The 21,204-nt window shown below is 41.1% G+C and overlaps 1 protein-coding gene across 3 annotated transcripts; it reads left to right on the top strand.

The window, feature by feature from the left end:
• Positions 1–284: 284 nt before the first annotated feature.
• On the top strand, positions 285–20,691 carry LOC106092483 (putative uncharacterized protein DDB_G0289963). 3 transcript variants are annotated; one of them, XM_013259368.2, is made up of 2 exons: positions 285–357; positions 18,536–20,691. In XM_013259368.2, coding segments are annotated over exons 1-2 (1,731 nt in total). In that variant the 5' UTR covers positions 285–356; the 3' UTR covers positions 20,266–20,691. The 3 variants fall into 3 exon arrangements, with proteins under 3 accessions (XP_013114822.2, XP_013114821.2, XP_013114819.2); XM_013259367.2 differs by lacking the exon at positions 285–357 and adding an exon at positions 522–610; XM_013259365.2 differs by lacking the exon at positions 285–357 and adding an exon at positions 528–1,013.
• The last annotated feature ends 513 nt before the right edge of the window (positions 20,692–21,204 follow it).

Below are 21,204 nucleotides of genomic sequence, written 5' to 3'. Positions count from 1 at the left end.
GCAACTGCGATGCACAGTATGGTCTAGGTCAGACCATATATGGACATAAATGCCACATACACCGAACTCCATTTGCTTCTGATTCAACGAAATATTGAAAATTTGAAATTTTATATTCCTACATATTATTGATATTTAAAAGAAATATCTATTTTAAACTGCAACTGGCAACACTGATGCACACATTCTTTAACTAAAGCCAAGGCACGATCACGTTTGAGCATTGCATGCAAACTATAACGTACTTACAAAGTCTCTTTTAGCTGGAGGTGCTAGCTACAGTTGTTGTTGACGATGACTGCGACGATGATCATGAAGATGGTGAAGTTGGTGACGGCGGAACGAAGTGAGACCAAAGTAAGTAAGCAGGCAGGCTGTTTGGCACCCATCTTTGCGCATGCGCCCCAACCGAGCCGAGAAATGCGCACAGCACAAGCTGCCAAACAAACCGAAAAAAAACAGTTTCAATTTCATTTTTAAACAAATGCTAGCCACAAAGAAAAGTTTAATGCATAATAAACGTTCGAAGAGTGCGGTCGGTCGGATGATCGGTCAATAAAACCACAACATTAAATCGGCAAGCAATTGGAGTTGTTATTAGTCAAACAAAGTAATAAACAAATTGTGTTCGAAACTAACGGCATACTGTCAAAAAAGAAAAATTACAACAAAAATAAAACAAGAATCCAAAAAAAAGCAAAAATCCAATAAATAAATTACGAATATGTCATTTATGCAGAAGTGTTGTGTCTTTGCTATCGCAGTGATATCCTCTTGCATTCTAGTCGAAAATCGCAGCTACAACAATGGTCTCATATTTTACGATCTTAAGACAAAGCAAACTTTATTGCCTCCCACTGTCTCGGTGTCGCGCGGTCGCAGTTTGGCCAAACTGAAATTCTCCGAAAAGGGTTCGATATGGTCAACATTTGGAAAACCCTGCGAGTGTACGGGACCCCTGTGCGGCTGTTGTGTTGGCATCAAAGTCAAGCAATATAATTTTGATCAGAAAAGTACGTGCTTCAAATATTAATGGTTATTAGTTACCTCAATCTTCAATCAATGCAAACCATTCCAAAGTGGACTTACAGATGTATAAAACACCACTTGTGATACAAAATGAAATTGAAAATCAAACATTTAATTGTTCATTTTGTACATGTCTAACATTGGAGCATAGTTAGTTAAAAATGTTTCTTTTTTGCGTACTCTTATGATTGAATGATTTCACACAAACAAAAGGTCGCCCAAAGTGTCTAAAGTGTATGAGAAATTTACGGCCAAAAGAAAGATGATACCATATATCAGTGAAATTGTAATACATTCACATGCTGTCCGTTCATAATCGTCAATTTACTGATTGAATACAAATTAGTCACTTGCAAAAGTTATGGAATAATTTGCAATTCAACAAAAAGCTGTCATTTATATAACATTGCGTGCAAATTGTATTTTGGCCATTCAACAATTTAGTTTGCACAAAATTTATGATCTAATCAAAATGCGTTGTGAAGAAAGAAAATACATTTATTGTATGCCAAAGTGTTTGGCATTTTTAAACATTAAATTAAAAATGCATTCTATAGCTAGACAGACAAGCTGTATTTAAACACCTGTATTGTAATGCAAAAGTTCAAAAATTGACGGGTTGTATGAGTGACATTGTGGCAATATTGAAAAAATCAAGTAAAATCGTTTGCAAAGAAAATCTCCCAGCATTGAGCTCGTCTCGAAAGAGAAATAGACGAAAAATGTAAAATTTAATGACGAATTCGAACCTTGGCACACGAAGCAACAGCGAGAGCCGTTGCCGTTGTCCAGCGTTCGAAGCCTCAATACAACAGATGCACATAACCATGTACAGTAGTCTAATTTGTGAAGACAAAAAATCTGCCATTACACAAAAACACATGCATTGGGAAAAGCACAGCTTATAGACAGGATTGTCGAGCGTGATTAGTGTGATATTTGTACCATAAAGGCGGTTTCGCAATAAATTCTGTATAAGTAAAACATACCAACCAACGTACATCCCTAGAAGACTTCACACCTATTACGGCTGATGGATAATTATCCCTCCGGTCTTAAAAAGTTCAGCGGGCAACCCATCGGCTCGTGCTGCCTTGTTGTTCTTCAATCGGATCACTGTTACTTAGACCTCATTCTCACTAGGTGGTAAACATTTTATGCCGCTGACGGATAATTGTACGGCTGATGGATAATTGTCCCTCCGGTCTTAAATAGTTCAGCGGGCAACCCATCGGCTCGTGCTGCCTTGTTGTTCTTCAATCGGATCACTCTTACTGTTACTTGGACCTCATTCTGACTAGGTGGTAAACATTTTATGCCACCATCAGAGATTGGTTCTGCGATATCCATATTTCCGTCTTTGTCTCTGCAAGAGGATGTACCTGTACTAATGCTTTCGGTTTGATGTTTGATCCTTTGGTAGAATTTCAGGACTTCATTCTAACTGAATTTACTCACACTTTCCATCTCCTTTTTATACCCACCACCGCAGGATAGGGGGTATATCAATTTAGTCATTCCGTTTGCAATACATCGAAATATCAAGTTATGACCCTACAAAGTATATATATTTCGGATCGTCGTAAAATTCTAAGACGATATAGCCACGTCCGTCCGTCTGTTGTAATCACTCTAGAGCCTTCAAAAATTGAGATATTGAGCTGAAATTTGGCACAGATACAGACAGACAGACACAGAATTTTTGATGCACGCTAGTTTAGTTCTTGACCGGGCCAAATTGGACCATATTTGGATATAGCTGCTATATAGACCGATCTTTTGGTGTTGGGTCTAATGTCCATAAAAACTTTATTTTTCATCCGATTTTGCTGAAATTTGAAACAGTGAGTAATTTAAGGCTTCCCAACAACTTACCCATACATGATTCAGATTGGACTATATTTAGATATAGCTACCATATAGACCGATCTCCCGATATAGGGTCTAAAAACCACAAAAGCTTTATTTATAACCTGATTTCGCTTAAATTTGCAACAGTGAGTTATTTTAAGCCTCCCGACATCTGACCTAAATATGGATTAGATCGGTGCATATTTAGATATTGCTACCATATAGACCGATATCCCGATAAAGGGTCTGAAAACCACATAAGCTTTATTTATTACCCGATTTCGCTGAAATTTGCAACAGTGAGTTATTTTTAGCCTCCCGATATCTGACCCAAATATGGTTCAGATCGGACTATATTTAGATATAGCTGCCATATAGACCGATCTCCAGATAAAGGTTCTGAAGCCCATAAAAGCTTTATTTTTTAACCGATTTCGCTGAAATTTGCAACAGTGAGTTATTTTCAGCCTCCCGATATCTGACCCAAATATGGTTCAGATCGGACTATATTTAGATATAGCTGCCATATAGACCGATCTGCCGATAAAGTGCCTGAAGCCCATAAAAGCTCTATTTATTTCCCAATTTCGTTGAAATTTGAAACAGTGGGTAGTTTTAGGTCTCCCGACGTCCGTCCCAAATATTGTTTGTATCGGACAATATTTAGATATAGCTTCCATATAGAGCGATCTGCCAATCAAGGTTCTGAAGCCCATAAAAGCTTTATTTTTTATCCGATTTCGCTGAAATTTGCAATACAAAATTCAACAGTGACTTATATTTATTACACCACTCAATGTCCGTGCCAAATTTGGGTGCATAAGTTATCCAATTTTCAGCAGATTGCGGCAAAAGAGGGTTTACATGTACACCGGAGTTAGTGGGTATGCAAAGTTCGGCCCGTGGAATAGACGTTACTCCTCCCTCCTTTTCCCACCTTACGCTTTACCGGGCTCGTTGCTACTGACAGCAGGGTTGATCTGTATGTACCATTCTTGGCAGTATCATCGACACTTGGTCGTACCATAGGTATCTTGGGGCTGGATTCCAGTACCTAAGTATGGATTTCGGGACTTTTTAGATGAAATGCCCACTCCACTGGTTTGTCACTGCGTCGTTATATCATCGGTACAAGGAGTGCTTTCATCAAACAGTTTGGTCAGTTGAGTGGATATGCCGTTGCCATCTGTTGTGTTTGCGGCTTTTCAAAGCGTTTGCATTGTGTTTCAATGCAGTGTCAGATCGTACTTTTCTCGCCATGTTTAAATGAGTGCGAACCTTAGCTGCAACAAGGCAATGATGCAAATCTATGCTCGATCCTCGGATCGATTGTAAATCTAACATGGTTCGATACTGCCAGAACTAGGCATAACCATATGGCTTTGTGAATTTATGTTGAAAACTGCTACTACCATGTTTTTTGCCGCGGTGAAATCTACTACCCTCAACCCATTATCGGAAGTTATCTCGTGGAGGCTAAATTTTCCGAATGTTGGCCTAAAAATATTTTACTTCCCTATCTTCGCCCTCTATGCGCTCGTGAAAAATATCCTTGGTCTGTTCATCCTTGTCTTCCATCGAGGCATGGGAAAAAATATGGCTGATGTTGAAGAATTTGGTACAAGATCAATACCAAGTATTTGACTTTGTCGGATATCGATATCGTGCTGTTGAGAAAACTAGGTCCGTCAAATTGACCCATCCCTGTCTTCCTCGTGAACAAGAAGATTTCCGCCTTCTCTGTGGAGCCAATGGACTACGCTCTGATTCAGGCCCCATTTGGAGCCTACGGCCCGTCTGCATAGCGCCCAACATCTGTGAGCCTTCTCGGGACGCTCCTGAATGTGGCAATTCTAAAGTTTCCTGTCCAAGATCACTTCTAAGTATTTGACCATGTCGGAAATCGAAGTCGTTCTATTGAGGGAACGTAGGGCATCAAATTGGCCCACCTTCGTCTTCCTAGTGAACGGGCTGATTTCGGTCTTCTCTGGGTTTACATTGAGACGCCTAGGTCTAGCCCAGTCGTGAGCCATCTGGTTGTTATATATGCGATAATATGCCCACCTGTGACGTGTCATTTTCTCCCTTATATTTATATCTTCAGATCCACAATATATCCACCAGTTCCGTTGCATATGGTTTATCGAGTCTCTAAGGACCTGCTTCATCCGAAACTGGTCTAATGATTGGATCAATGTGTCGGTCCGCACATTGTTAAAAGCCATCTAGATGTCAATGCATTCTGCCAGTGTGTACGACTTGGCATCGAAGGATTCTTTTATTTTATGCAGAACCTCGTGCAGGACAGTCGCCACCGACCTTCCCTTTACATAGGCATGTTGTTTATATTTGATCAGTTCGCTGGCTGTTCTACTCTTTACCATGGTATCCACAATGTGTTCCATGGTTTTGTATCGATAGGACGTAAGGCTTATAGGCCTGTAAGCCTTTGGTGTCGCATAACATGCCTTGCCGGGCTTGGGTATGAATACCACCCTTGGCTCCTGTAAGACTTTCGGAGTATATGAAAGTCCTAGGTACGCTGTGAAAATACAGGCCAGATGGAGCGCCAAATAGTCCGCCTCCGTCTGTAGTAACACCGGAAATACTCCATCAGGTTCGAGTGACTTAAAAGGTTTAAAGCTCCACAAGGCTTCCTTGACCATAAATTTCTTCGATCAACCTCATTATTCCAGGATTCCGGTGTCTCTGTGATTTCGTCATATCCTGTGGAAAATGCGTTTTCATCAAAAGCCACAAAATGTTCTCCGTTGTCTTTGCGCTTGCTTTCATGTCGTCTACTTAAGTTTCAGTTTGGACATGGGTTTTTGAGAGAAAACATTTTTTCATCTTAGCGGCGTCATTGACGCTATCGACCTGGTCGCAGAAACGTTTCCAGAGGCCACCTTTGCTGATCTAGTAATCTTATTGCATTCCTTGAGCCGTGTGTGATACACATCCCAAGATTCTTCCGCTTATTGATGCCGTGCTCTGTTATAAAGTCTGCGGACCTCAGGGTTTTTCTTGGGCTGATTTCCTTTCTCGAAGGTGACAACTATCTTAAAGGTATATCTCTTAAATCTAATATGTTGTAATCCTTGGCTCTTTTTTCGTATTACACTAATATTGTCAGGCAGTTGTAATCACGCTACAGACTTAAAAAAAAGAGATATTGAGCATAGATCCGTATTTATTCCATTGGGAGTTTACATTACCGAATGGACCAAAATGTAGTATATTTGGATATAATTGTCATATGGTTAGGTTAGGTTGAAAAGAGGATGCAGATATTAATCAGCCCCATGCCTTAGCCAGTAATCGGCTTGTTGTGCGCTCTAAAAACTACAAAGTAACCTCTCAGAAAGAAACTTTTAAGTTAGGAATTCCGTGCTACTTACAAAATCCTTAATTGTTTTCAATACTACTCCTCTAAGTTGGTTCATGTCTAGTATTGTGTCTCCACCTAAGTGCCGAAATGCTGCAACGTCTCATCATCTTCCCCGCATGCCCCACACATGCTATCACTTGCCGCACCGACTTTACATAAGTGAGCTCATAGTCTTATGTGTCCCGTTATGATACCAATAGCTATACTGACCTCCTTCTTTCTTCCCTTCTGTAATAGCCTCGTCTTCTCAAGGTCTGGATCCCCCCATAGGATTTTTGCCTTCCTACCGACCGTTTCACTGTTCCACAGGGTTGCATGTGCATAAGTCGCCCACGCCCTTAACTCGGACTTCGTCAATCCGAACGAATTCGGGTTAACCAAGTTTGTTGACACCTGTCCTCTGGCCCTCACCGTCAAATCGTCTGCCCTTCCATTTCCCCTTACTCCGTTATGGCCCGGCACCCAAACGATGCGGATTTTGCCATCCTCAGGGAAGGCGTTAATCTCTTTCTTACACTGCACGACTGTTCTTAACCTTACCGTCCTGGTTGTTATTGCCCTTATGGCAATTTTACTGTCGGTAAAGATGTTTACACCCAACGTCCTCGCGTTAGCAACACACCACTTCACGTTGCCGATGGCAACAGTGCCTCGCACACGACTTCAAGGTTCATCTCAGGTATCCGATCGGAAACCTCTTCCCTTCCTTCCAGATTTCCTATCGTCGCCTCGATTATACCGCGATGGTATGAGCTGCTCCCATCCTCAATCCATTCTCCCATCGCATTAAGTCTTATAGCCGCAGTGGCTGCCTCACACTTAATCTGTGTGTCAATGGGGTCGGATATCTAAAATAGTTTCCAGTGCCCTAGTGGGCGTGGTCCTCATCGGTCTCCATAAAAACCGATTTATTAATTTAAGGTCTGCCAAATTAGAATTTAAATATAGCTTCCATAAAGACTCGGTATGGGGTCTTAAGGCCACAACAACGAATTTATTTCCCAATTTCGCTAACACTGATCTGCAGATATAGGGTCCTAAGCCCATAAAAATCGCACTTGGCCACCCGATATCCGAACCGAGTATGGTCCACCTCAAACCATATTTAGATGTAGCTGCTAAAAGAATCTATCTGGTCTAGATTGAATCACATTTCTATAAAGCTGTCATATAGACAGTTCTGCCGATTTAGTGTCTTTAGACCTGATTTCGCTGAAACTAAGTACATTGAATTGACCTCTCTTTGTTCCCACCAGAGATGGTTCAGATGGCATCATGTTTCGATTTACCTTTTTAAACCCTCCACCATAGGATGGGGCTACACTAATTTCGTCATTCTGTTTGTAACACCTGGAAATAGGCGTCTAAGACCCCATAAGATATATATATTCTTGATCGTCATGTCATTTGTCGATCTAGCCATGTCCGTCCGCCTGTCTGTCGAAAGCACGCAAACTTTCGAAGGAGCAGCTTGAAATTTTGCACAAATACTTCTTATTAGTGTAGGTCGGTTGGGATGGTAAATGGGCCAAATCGGTCCATGTTTTGATATAGCTGCCATATAAACCGATCATGGATCTTGACTTCTTGAGCCTCTAGAAGGCGTAATTATTATCCGATTTGGCTGAAATTTGCCATGAGGTGTTTCGGAATGAGTTCTAACAACTGTGCTAAGAATAGTGGAAATAGGTCCATGTTTTGATATATCTGTCATATAAACCGATCTTGGGTCTTGACTTCTTGAGACTCTAGAGGGCGATATTATTATCTAATTTGGCTGAAATTTGCCATGAAGTGTTTCGGTATGAGTTCTAACCACTGTGCTAAAGTTGGTGGAAATCGGTTCATAACCTGATATAGTTGTCATATAAACCGAACTGGGGTCTTGACTTCTTGATCCTCTAGAGGGAGCAATTACCATCCGTTTTGGCTGAAATTTGGCATGACATGTTTTGTTATGACTTCCAATAACTGTACTAAGTATGGTTCAAATCGGTCCATAACCTGATATAGCTGTCAAATAAACCGTTGGGGGATCTTGACTTCTTGAGCCTCTAGAGTGTGCAATTATTATCCGATTTGGCTGAAATTTTGCACAACGGTTTCTCTCATGGACTTCAACGTACGTGTGAAATGCGTTCCGAATTGGTCTATAGCCTGATACAGCTCCCATATAAACCGATCTCCCTATTTTACTTTTAGAGCCTCTAGTGGGCGCAATTCCTAGCCGATTTGGCGGAAATTTGGCGTGACATGTTTTTTATGACGTCCAACAACTGTACTAAGTATGGTTCAAATCGGTCCATAACCTGATTTAGGTGTCAAATAAACCGATCTGGGATCTTGACTTCTTGAGCCTCTAGAGGCCGAATTGGCTAAAATTTTGTACAACGGTTTCTCTTATGACCTTCAACATACGTGTCAAATATGGTCTGAATCGGTCTATAACCTGAAACAGCACAAAAGAGATACCGGGAGAAGAACTCGACAAATTTGATTCATGGTGGAGGGTATATGAGATTCGGCCCGGCCGAACCTAGCACGCTTTTACTTGTCATACCCTCCATCATTGGATGGGGGTATACTAATTTCGTCATTCTGTTTGTAACACCTCAAAATATGCGTCTGAGACCCCATAGAGTATATATATTCATGATCGTCATGTCATTTTAAGTCGATCTAGCCATATCCGTCCTTCCGTCTGTCTGTCGCAAGCTCGCTAAATTTCGAAGGAGCATAGCTAGCCGCTTAAAATTTTGCACAAATACTTTTTATTAGTGAAGGTCCGTTGGGATTGTAAATGGGCCAAATCGGTCCATGTTTTGATATAGCTGCCATAAAAACCGTTCTTGGGTCTTGACTTCTTGAGCCTCTAGAGGGCGCAATTCTCGTCCGATTTGTCTGAAATTTTGCACCTAGTGCTTTGATATCACTTCCAACAACTGTGCTAAACATGATTCAAATCGGTTCATAATCTGGTATAGCTGTCATATAAACTGATCTTGGAACTTGACTTCTTGAGCCCATAGAGCGCGCAATTCTCAACCGATTTGGCTGAAATTTTGCATGAGGTGTGTTTTGTTATGACTTCCAATAACTGTGCTAAGTATGGTGCAAATCGGTACATAACCTGATATAGCTGCCATATAAACTGATCTGGGATCTTGACTTCTTGAGCCTCTAGAGGGCGCTCTCATGACCTTCAACATACGTGTCAAATATAGTCCGAATTGGTCTATAGCCTGAAACAGCACAACAGAGATACCAGGAAAAGAACTCGACAAATTTGATGCATTGTAGAGGGTATATAAGATTCGGCCCGGCCGAACTTAGCACGCTTTTACTTGTTTCGCTTAAATTTGGAACAGCGAGTTGTCCTTAGCCACCGTATACCCAAGCCGAGTATGGGCAAATTCAAACCATATTTTGATATGGCTGCCATATAGACCAACCTGCCAATTAAAGGTCCATAAGCCACATTTATCATCCAATTAGAAATTTGATTCTGATGGGACAATATTTCGGTATAGTTGTCAACTCCTTGGAAATAATCCCCATATAAACTGAGCAATTGTTAGCACAATCCATGGTGTGGAAAATCCATGGTTATCACAGGCAAACTTGTTCTTTTTAAGGTCTTATAGGACCATTAAGAGTGTGTAAATACAATAATATCACAATGTGAATATTAAATGCTTTCAACAATTTAAAAGCTCCTAAGTTGCAGTTCTCAAATCCATTCGTTTAATCTTTGGTTATGTGGCGTAATGTAAGTTACCACAATTTTCCAAGATGATCCATTTCCAGCCTAAATCGCTTGTGTAATGAAGCAAAATGTTGACTTACACAATAACTCACGTAGCAGTTAATTTTTGTACATTTTTTGTACATTTTTTTTTCATTTCTTATCTGCGACATTAGCATACAATTAAATTCAATTGTTTTTAAAGTTTTTAACACCCTCTGCCACAAATTGTTGGCGCCGACTTTTGGCTGACGTTGCGGTGGGTTTTGTTGTTGACGATGGCGATGGCGATGACGATCTTGATGGTGTTGCCACTGACGCTCTTGCTTCACACTTTCAACTCTGATTCGATTCGAAGACAACTTTCTCGTTGTTGTTCACAAATTATGTTTGCTTGATGTAGTTTAGTTTTTCCTTGCCACCAACGAAAGAGGGAGGAATGGTGGGTCGATCGGCCTATCGTAGAAGAGATGGAAATGAAAATTCCTACCTAGCATGCAAATGAAATTGTCGGTGATTTATTTTTAAAAGTATTCACTTTCAATGACAATGTCACTCAGATTATTTCACTACTGTATGCAGATAGACAGCGAGCAAGCACACAGGCGAACTGACAGACAGGCAGACAGTTAGGTTGGATAGACAAAAGACTCATTGAGATTTACTACTCAGTTTACAACCAAAGAAATTATTTTTCAAATAAAATTATTTATGAACTTCTTTAAAAGCTAATTAAACTTAATTGAGCATTTGCTATGCATCAAACATTGTTGCAGTACAACTTAATGCAATTTTATAATGAATTCACTTCATATGGATGATTCGTGATTTAGGCACATTTGGAATTTCATTATGCAGATTTTGGTGGGAATGTGAGAAAATCACAAATTATTATTAAATGCAGTGAATACACATGCGCATATGTTAGGGAGGTCCATTTTGAGATGACTGGATTGAATATTGCAGTGGTGGTTAGAAATGACAATCTTAGCAACTCAAAATACCAATCAATACCAGTGAACACTCTTACATGACCCGAAAGTCGCTGAGTTTTCACGAATGTAAGGGCCAGGGATCTAAGTCGGTCCGAGTCCGCTGATACTTGACCTTATATTTGATCGTCGGATACATACTCTTTTACCAAATAGCCTTTATTTGATTTCGATATTGTCCCGATAGGCTGCCATGTCCGTATTTTCATGGCCAGATTCGTACTCCTCTCGCAAATAAATTTCATTTTTTATTCCCTCCACCATAGGATGGGGGTATACTAATTTCGTCATTCTGTTTGTAACTACCCGAAATATTCGTCTGAGACCCCATAAAGTATATATACTCTTGATCGTCGTGACATTTTATGTCGATCTAGCCAAATCCGTCCGTCTGTCCGTCCGTCCGTCTGTCCGTCCGTCCGTCTGTCCGTCCGTCCGTCTGTCCGTCCGTCCGTCTGTCCGTCCGTCCGTCTGTCTGTTCGTCCATCTGTCTGTCGAAAGCACGCTAACTTTCGAAGCAGTAAAGCTAGCCGCTTGAAATTTTGCACAAATACTTCCTATTAGCGTAGGTCGGTAAATGGGCCATATCGGTCCATGTTTTGATATAGCTGCCATATAAAGCGATCTTGGGTCTTGATTTTTGAGCCTCTAGAAAGCGCAATTCTTACCCGATGGTTCAAATCGGTCCATAACCTGATATAGCTGCCATATAAACCAATCTTGGGTATTCATTTCTTGAGCCTCTAGAAGGCGCAATTCTTATCCGATTGGAATGAAACTGCACGACGTGTTTCGCTATGATATATAACAACTATGTCAAGTATGGTTCAAATCGGTCCATAATCTGATATAGCTGACATATAAACCGATCTTGGGTTTTGATTTCTTGAGCCTCTATAGGGCGCAATTCTTATCCGATTGGAATGAAATTTTGCACGACGTGTTTCGCTATGATATATAACAACTGTGTCATGTATGGTTCAAATCGGTCTATAACCTGGCATAGTTGTCATATAAACCAATCTTGGGTATTGACTTCTTGAGCCTCTAGAGGGCGCAATTCTTATCCGAATGGAATGAAATTTTGCACGACGTGTTTCGCTATGATATATAACAGCTGTGTCAAATATGGTTCAAATCGGTCTATAACCTGGCATAGTTGTCATATAAACCGATCTGGGGACTTGACTTCTTGAGCTTCTAGAGGGCGCAATTCCTATCCGATTTGGCTGAAATTTTGCATGACGTATTTTATTACGACTTTCAACAACTGTGCCATATATCGGCACAAATCGGTTCATAAACTAATATAGCTGTCATATAAACCGATCTGGGATCTTGACTTCTTGAGCCTCTAGAGGTCACAATTATTATCCGATTTGCCTGAAATTTCGCACGACGGATCCTCTCATGACCATCAACATACGTGTTTATTATGGTCTGAATCGGTCTATAGCCTGATACAGCTCACAAATAAATCGATCTCTCTATTTTACTTCTTGAGCCCCCAAAGGGCGCAATTCTTATTCCAACTGGCTGACATTTTACACAGGTCTCCCACATATAACTTGATTGTGGTCCGAACCGGACCATATATTGATAGCGCTCTAATGGCAGAGCAAATCTTTTCTTATATCATTTTTTTGCCTAAGAAGAGATGACGGGAGAAGAACACGACAAATGTGATCCATGGTGGAGGGTATATAAGATTCGGCCTGGCCGAACTTAGCACGCTCTTACTGGTTTTTTAATAACCTTATCGTGCTACAAGCCCTTTTTGGGGGTTTCGCCGATGTGGACTATCTGAAGAATAGGTATAAGATGAAACTGCATATAAAAAAGAATCGGATATGCGAGAAAGAAACTGGTTTACATGCTGAGAAGGCCACCGTGCAAATGTTAGCATATCCGCTTATGGCGCCGAACACCTGGGTTCAAATCCCGGAGTGAACATAAACAAAATGTTCAGTGGTGATTAACCACTTACTACTGAAGTTAGGGTCGAGGACAGGATTTCTAAGTCCACTCTGATGCACTTAATATCAGTATGTCTCTGAGACTGCCGGACGAGTGTACGGTCTTTCAGGCAGAGGTTTGTGCCATTGCAGTGGCCGCAACAGAAATTCTGGTAAGGGACTTACCGCCCTCGAAACTTAGAAATTATGTGGACAGTAGGGCGCCACTCAAGGTCTTAGGGTCGAAGATGGTGAGGTTGAGATGCGTGACGGATTGTTTGGAGTCCCTGGATAGGCTCCGCGCACATGATGTGACGCTGACATGGGTTCCTGGGCACGAAGGGATTCCAGGAAATGACAGCGCGGACGAGTGCGCCAGGAGGGTTTCGTCTGCGCCTGGCGGACTAGTCATCGGTCTTGCCTACGTGTAATTTGTCGAGTTACTGAACAAAGAAGAGGGGATGGCCAGGGCGGCATCGGTGGCGAGGTGGACTCGGTATATGGTTGCCGGACTGCAAAGGTGCTATGGCCGGCCATCGACCAGAGGAGGACGAGAGTGTAGCTGGCGTTCGATATGAGGTATATGAGGACCTTGACATGGGTCATAACCGGACACTGTGCCATAGGCTACATGGCGGCGCGCATGGGGATACCTCACAATGGCTTCTGTAGGCGTTGCCTCGATGAGGATGAGGAGGAGACTTTTGAGCACTTGCTGTGTTCTTGCCCGGGTCTGTAGAGACGTATGCTCTCCTTTTTGGAGAGCCGCTTCTTCTGTGATCTGGGTGAACTTGCAACTGTACCTCCGGTATGTCTTCTGAGATTTGTTGAAGGAACAGGATGGTTCCGACGGGAAAGCCATAAGCTCCAGCGAAGGTACATTCGTGCTTGCGTGGGGACGGGCGTTTTTTCCTCTCCCGCTCGGGTTCCCCATTCCTCCCGTCTTTCTTTCGTTCGTGTATTACCTCTAGTCCAAGGTCTCAGATCTTCTTTATCTTCCGTTTCACTCTCTAGGCTACCACAATAGGCCAAACTGGCCTCCGAGTAAACTTTGTTGGACAACCCATCCAACTTAACTTAACCATCCAATTACTAATGCTGGCTCTGTAGTTTGGTGGACTGCTATGGAGAAAAAGTGCAACGTTAGGACCATACAACAAGTTCAGAGAACATATTGTCTTGGCATAATCGAAGCGATGAGCATCACGCCCACTAGGGCACTAGAGACTATTCTAGATATCCGATCCATAGACATACAGATTAAGTGTGAAGCAGCCACTACGGCTATGAGACTTAAGGCGATGGGAGAAAGGATTGAGGATGGGAGCAGCTCATACCATGTCGGTATAATCGAGGCGACAATAGAAAACCTGGAAGAAAGGGAAGAGGTTTCCGATCGGATACCTGAGAAGATACTTGAGGGTGAGTGCGAGGCACTGCTGCCAGCGGCACAGTCTTGGACTGACGGAATCCTAGAATTGCCGTCTGGAAGATTATGTCACACGGATGGATCAAAGCTAGGGGACAGAGTGGGCCTTAGTGTCTACATTGAGAACCCAGGAACTGAAATCTGTTTTAGACTACCTGATCATAATATGGGTCCTGCAGACGGAGATCCGGGCTATCACGGAATAAGTGAGGTGGTGTGGTACTAACTTGAGGACGTCGAGTGTGAACATCTTTACGGAAAATAATAAAATGGCCATAAAAGCAATAACAACCAGGAGAGTAAGATGACGAACTGTACTAGGATGTAAGAAAGATATTAAGGCCACTTCTCTGAGGATGGCACAATCCCCATAGTTTGGGTGCCGGGCCATAACGGAGTAACTAGGAATGAGTAAGCAGAAGTTTTGGCAGTGAAGGCCAGAGAACTGCCGTCGATAGACTTGGTTAACCTAAAGCTTTTCGGGTCGGCGCAGTCCGAGTTAAGGGCGTGAGGGACGAATGCACATGCAACCCTATGGAACAGCGAAACGGTCGGTAGGACGGTGAAAATCCTATAGTGTGATCCGTATCGTGAGAGAACGAGGCTATAACTGAAAGGAAGTAAGAAGGAGGTCAGTATAGCTTTTGGTATCATAACGGGACACATAGGACTACAAGCTCACTTATGTAAAATCGGCGCGGCAAGTGATAACATGTCTGGGCCATATGAGAAAATGATAAGACGTTGGACCATTTTCTATGTCGTTGGCCGGCTTTCGCGGTTTAAAAACACCGGTATTTAGGTGGGGACACAATACCAGGCAGGAACCAACTTAGGGGAGTTGTATGGAAAACAAGGGGAGGGGGGGGGAGGCCACCATAGCGCAGAGGTTAGTATGTCAGCCTATGACGCTGAACGCCTGGGTTACAATCCTGCCGAGACCATCAGAAAAATATTTCAGCGGTGGTTTTCCCCTCCTACTGCTGGCAACATTCGTGAGGCACTAAAACTTCTCTCCAAAGAGGTGTCGCATTGCGGCACGCCGTTCGGACTCGGCTATTTAAAGGAGGTTGAGCTTAAAACTTGAATCGGACTGCTCTAATTGAAATGTGAGAAGTTTGCTGCTGTTCCTTAGTGGAATGTTCATGGGCAAAATTTGTTTGTTTGTATAAGGGGGCTACCCCGTATATACCGATCTGCCGATTTAAGGTCTATGGGCCATTAAATTATCCGATGCCGCTGAAATTTGTGACAGTGAGTTGTGTAAGGCCTCTCAAAGTCGTTGTTCAATACGGCTCAGATCGGTCTATAATTGTATAATTGCCATATAGACCGATCTCCCGTTTTAAGGTCTTTGTCCCATAAAATGCACATTTATTACCCGATTTCGCAAACATTTGGCACAGTTTGGTGTGTTAAGCTCTTCGATATGCGTGTTCAATATGTTATCGCCAGGATTCGAGCACAGTCGTTCAGCGTCATAGGCAGACATGCTTTTTTTTGTATCGCTTGGGGTGTGGAATCTTCGAAGTATGTATTCAGCCCGTACTGAAAAACATTCACGATTTCTACGTACTAAACCACACCCCCTATAATGTTTGGCCATAATTTATAAGACCAACTGCCATGACCATGGCTGAGGGTATTTCTGTGCTTTTATACTCTCCACCATTCATCATTTCGTTTGTAATTCATCATTTCGTTTGTAATTCATCATACTAATGATCTGAGACCCTACATAGGGTATACAGGATAGCTAATACGAAGTGTTACCAATTCAAATGAACACTTATTTTTGTGTTAATATGTTTTTATACCCTCCACCATAGGATGGGGGTATACTAATTTCGTCATTATGTTTGTAACTACTCGAAATATTCGTCTGAGACCCCATAAAGTATATATGTTCTTGATCGTCGTGATATTTTATGTCGATCTAGCCATGTCCGTCCGTCCGTCTGTCCGTCCATCCGTCTGTCTGTCGAAAGCACGCTAACTTTCGAACGAATAAAGCTAGCCGCTTGAAATGTTGCGCAAATACTTCTATTAGTGTAGGTCGGTGGGGATTGTAAATGGGCCATATCGGTCCAAGTTTTGATATAGCTGCCATATAAACCGATTTTGGGTCTTGACTTCTTGAGCTTCTAGAAGGCGCTATTTTTATCCGATTAAGCTGAAATACCGTTTTAGTATGACATACAATAACTGTGCTAATTTTGGTTGAAAATACCCCATAAACTGGTACAGCTTTCATGTAAACCGATCTGGGGTATTGACTTCTGGAGTCTCTAGAGGGCGCAATTCTTATCCGATTGGAATAAAATTTTGTACGACTTGTTTTGTTATGATATCCAACAACTGTGCCAAGTATGGGTCAAATCGATGGATAACCAGATATAACTGCCATATAAACCGATCTTGGGTCTTGATTTCTTGAGCCTCTAGAGGGCACAGTTCTCATCCGATTTGACTGAAATTTTGCAGGTGGTGTTTTGGTATTACTTCCAACAACTGCGCTAAGTTTGGTTCAAATCGGTCGATGGTTTGATAAAGCTGCCATATAAACCGATCTTGGGTCTTGACTTCTTGAGCCTCTAGGGGGCGCAATTCTCGTCCGATTTAGGTGAATTTTTGCACGTAGTGTTTTGATATCACTTCTAACAACTGTGCTAAGTAAGGTGAAAATCAGTCTTTAACCTGATATAACTGCCTTATGAACCGATCTGGGGTCTTGACTTCTTGGGCCTCTAGAGGGTACAATTCTTATCCGATTTGGGTGAAACTTTGCAAGAAGTGGTTTGTTATGACTTCCAACAACATATAAACCGATGTGGGATCTTGACTTCTTAAGCCTATAGAGGTCGCAATTATTATCAATGTTTAGAAGAATTCTAAATTTCGGAATGGATTCTCTTTTGCTTGATATGAACACCTTTTTGCCTTGACCATTACTCTTAATCGTCTGCACGAACGTAATATAGCGGCATTTTGACCCATTCCAGTATAATGGCATTCTTCAGGGAGTCCATATAGTAATTTTCTTAGGTTTTACCTGCTCACTAAAATGGTCTAAATAGAAATAGCCCATTGTGCGGACGATAAAAAGTGATTCCTTGATCGTTTTGGGAGTTAGCATTCCCCTATCCGAAACCTTCCACGATCGTTTTGGGAGTTAGCGAATTGGAAAACCGGAAATTACTATTTTGCTGTTGCGATTCTAACTTTTTATACCCACCACCATAGGATGGGGTTATACTAATCTAGTCATTCATTTAAACCGAACCTCGGATTTGACTCCTTAAGCACTTAGAAGCCTCAATTTTCATCTGATTTGACTAAAATTTGGAACAAAGACTTGCGTTATGACTTTCAACATTCATGTCAAGTATGATTTGAATAGGTCTATAAACAGGTCCATAAATAGTTTTAAATTTTCCGGATTTAAATTTTTCTAATAAAGGGTGATTTTTTTGAGGTTAGGATTTTCATGCATTAGTATTTGACAGATTACGTGGGATTTCAGACATGGTGTCAAAGAGAAAGATGCTCAGTATGCTTTGACATTTCATCATGAATAGGCTTACTAACGAGCAACGCTTGCAAATCATTGAATTTTATTACCAAAATCAGTGTTCGGTTCGAAATGTGTTCATTCACCGTAACGTTGCGTCCAACAGCATCTTTGAAAAAATACGGTCCAATGATTCCACCAGCGTACAAACCACACCAAACAGTGCATTTTTCGGGATGCATGGGCAGTTCTTGAACGGCTTCTGGTTGCTCTTCACTCCAAATGCGGCAATTTTGCTTATTTGCGTAGCCATTCAACCAGAAATGAGCCTCATCGCTGAACAAAATTTGTCAAAATTTGAACACATTTCGAACCGAACACTGATTTTGGTAATAAAATTCAATGATTTGCAAGCGTTGCTCGTTAGTAAGTCTATTCATGATGAAATGTCAAAGCATACTGAGCATCTTTCTCTTTGACACCATGTCTGAAATCCCACGTGATCTGTCAAATACTAATGCATGAAAATCCTAACCTCAAAAAAATCACCCTTTATAAATCTTTCTGCGTGCCCACTTTAAATAAAATGCAATTAATTTTTATTTGTTTTATATTTCTTTCCTCTCTGTTTCCAGTGTGTGCCAATGTGACCTACATTCAGCCAAAACAAGAAATCAATTTGGAAATGTTCCTCAATGAGAATCAATCTGCCAAATATGCTGTATCAACGCGTAATCCCTCGCCATTCTGTATACCCATAATGCTTAACATTCCCATGTCAATGTGCGTACAAATGTCCGATGTAGGATTACAGGGAGACAATATGCATGCCTGCATGGATTTCATGGTGCAATTGGCTTCATCGGGCCTATTTGAAATGCACTTTCAATGTATGCAAATGGGAGCGCAGGGTGTACAATGGGTGTCACCGACCGGAGGTCCAGTAATTCCACCCTCTCAAAGTAAACTCACAAATCGCAGTGAAGCGGAGTCTGAGGAATACTACGATGAGGAGAATGAAAAGGAGATAGCACCAATAGTCACAGTTACTAAAGAAGAAGGCCCGAAACAGGAAAATGATGAAAATAAAGCGGAAGAGGAGTTGGATTATGAGGACGATTTAATGGATGAGGAGACAGCTACAGAAGTGAAGCAAAGCTCTGCTCAAGATGCAAGCAAAGAAAATGAAGTGCTGGCAAGCGAAGTAATCAAGAATGTGACTACAGAGGTTGTATTGAATGACATAACAGATGAATTGCAAAAGGAGAATATGCTTACAGAAACTTCCAATGTTAGCAGCATTAGTGCATCTATGGAGTTGCAAAATTACGGAGTTGATGATATAACAACTGAAAATATATTCAATGCCAGTGACTCCAATGTGTCGATGGATTTAGTTGATGATTCCATGGAGAAAACAATTGAGCCTCAAACTCTGGAAAACAGTATTAATAGTGAAGGTAGTGGAGGAGATTCATTGTCTTTAGAGGATGTTGTGACCAGCACAACACCAAAGTCGGCAACAACCTCAACCACAACAACTCCAACACCATCGGTTACAACAAAAACTACAGAAGCGACACCAAGTGATAGTGACAATTTAACAGTCACAGTTAAAGAAGACAACATTAATGACAATGATGATAATGCTGAATATGAAGATGAAGAAGAAGAGGAGGAAGGTGAGGAAAATAGTGACAATACAGATGCTGGGGAACAAGAAAAGCATGATGATGAGGAACATCAATCAGGGGAAACAGTAACAAAAAATACTGAAATTGAAGAGAACATGATTTCCAAAAATGACACAAACATTGCCAACAATAGCTTGGAAGAAAACAATGATAACAACTCTGAGGAGTATGATGAAGAAGATTATGAAGAAACAACTACATTGGCCACTGAAGCCCATACACATGATCAACATACCGAAGTCTTAACATTTGGAGCCACAACTGCATCAACAACAACCATCAACACTAACTTAGATGACAAATTACAAACATCTACTGTCAATATTGTGAATGAGATGCCTGAACATTTGTTTGAAGACAATGTAAAACAAACACAATTGTCCGAAGAAATGATGGTTAAAGTCAATGACAATATTGACAACTTCGATAGTAGTAGCAGTTCACTACAACAAAGCGAAGAAGATCATATGGTCAATGCTAATTATACCTATACAGCTAATAAAACTGAGGAAGCGACAAATACAATATCTCGTAAATTAAAGAACAAACGAAATGCAAGCAAATCACCACACCAACAGAACCAAAGACAGAATCATCACCTGCCCACAAGTAATCTTCTCTATAGAAGATTTCAAAGCAATTATCGTCACCACCGCCAACTTCATGTATAAGAGTTTTAAGTGACATTGTCTTACAGCATTAACGCTTATTGATTGATGTCTTCTTGCTTCTACGCTATTGGCAATGAAGAAGGGGTATTTTTTGTACTTATTTATTTATATACATGTGTACCTATTTATAGTTAGCCTTAAGGTAACCAAAACAGATTTAAAAACGAAAGCTACAACGTTCCTAAATACAGGGAGGATGTATATAGTAGTCCAAACAATGATGTTGTAGATGAAAGAATAAATCGCAGAGACTCTAGCGGATATAGTAACATCTACCAACTCTACTGTGGCTTTGATACAAGATTTAATGAATAAGATTGCCAACCTGGAAGAAGGCCAAACTTTCTTTCCCATTTCATTGAAACTATCAAGAATGAAATGGGTAAGAACAAAGAAATGACAGAGAGTATCAAGAAATTTAGCGAAGAAGCCAAAAAATCTGAAATAAACTGAAATAAATAAAGCTGATGTGCAAACTTTCAGGGCCATAGACGGTCCGGGGGGTTCATTGGTGGGCCTTCAAAGTTGGCCAGCTTGGCCCTCCAAAATTTATGACAGATAATGGCAACATTCGATATTTTTAATAATTAATATCAATAGTATCGATACTATCATTAATTTTCCATCTCGATCTCCTGATTTTTTCCCTCTCATTTTTGATTGTAATAAAGGCTATAATGGAAAATGAGAAGTAAAAACTGAAGATCGATTTATATAGAAGCAATATCAATGCACAGACAGAATCAAACCAAATTTTATTACTCAGTACGAAGTCATGAGGGAAATCATCGTACATATTTTTAGACCAATCGGATGAAAATTGCGCCCTCTATAGGCGCGATGCATTTTTTTAGACCAATCGGATGAAAATTGCGCCCCCTAATGGCGCAAAGTAGGCCAATCGGATGAAAATTGCGCCCCCTAATGGCGCAACGTATC

Source organism: Stomoxys calcitrans, chromosome 4 (genome assembly GCF_963082655.1).
Source record: "Stomoxys calcitrans chromosome 4, idStoCalc2.1, whole genome shotgun sequence".
Taxonomy (NCBI): Eukaryota; Metazoa; Arthropoda; class Insecta; order Diptera; family Muscidae; genus Stomoxys; species Stomoxys calcitrans.
This window is presented reverse-complemented; position numbering and strand designations above follow the sequence as displayed.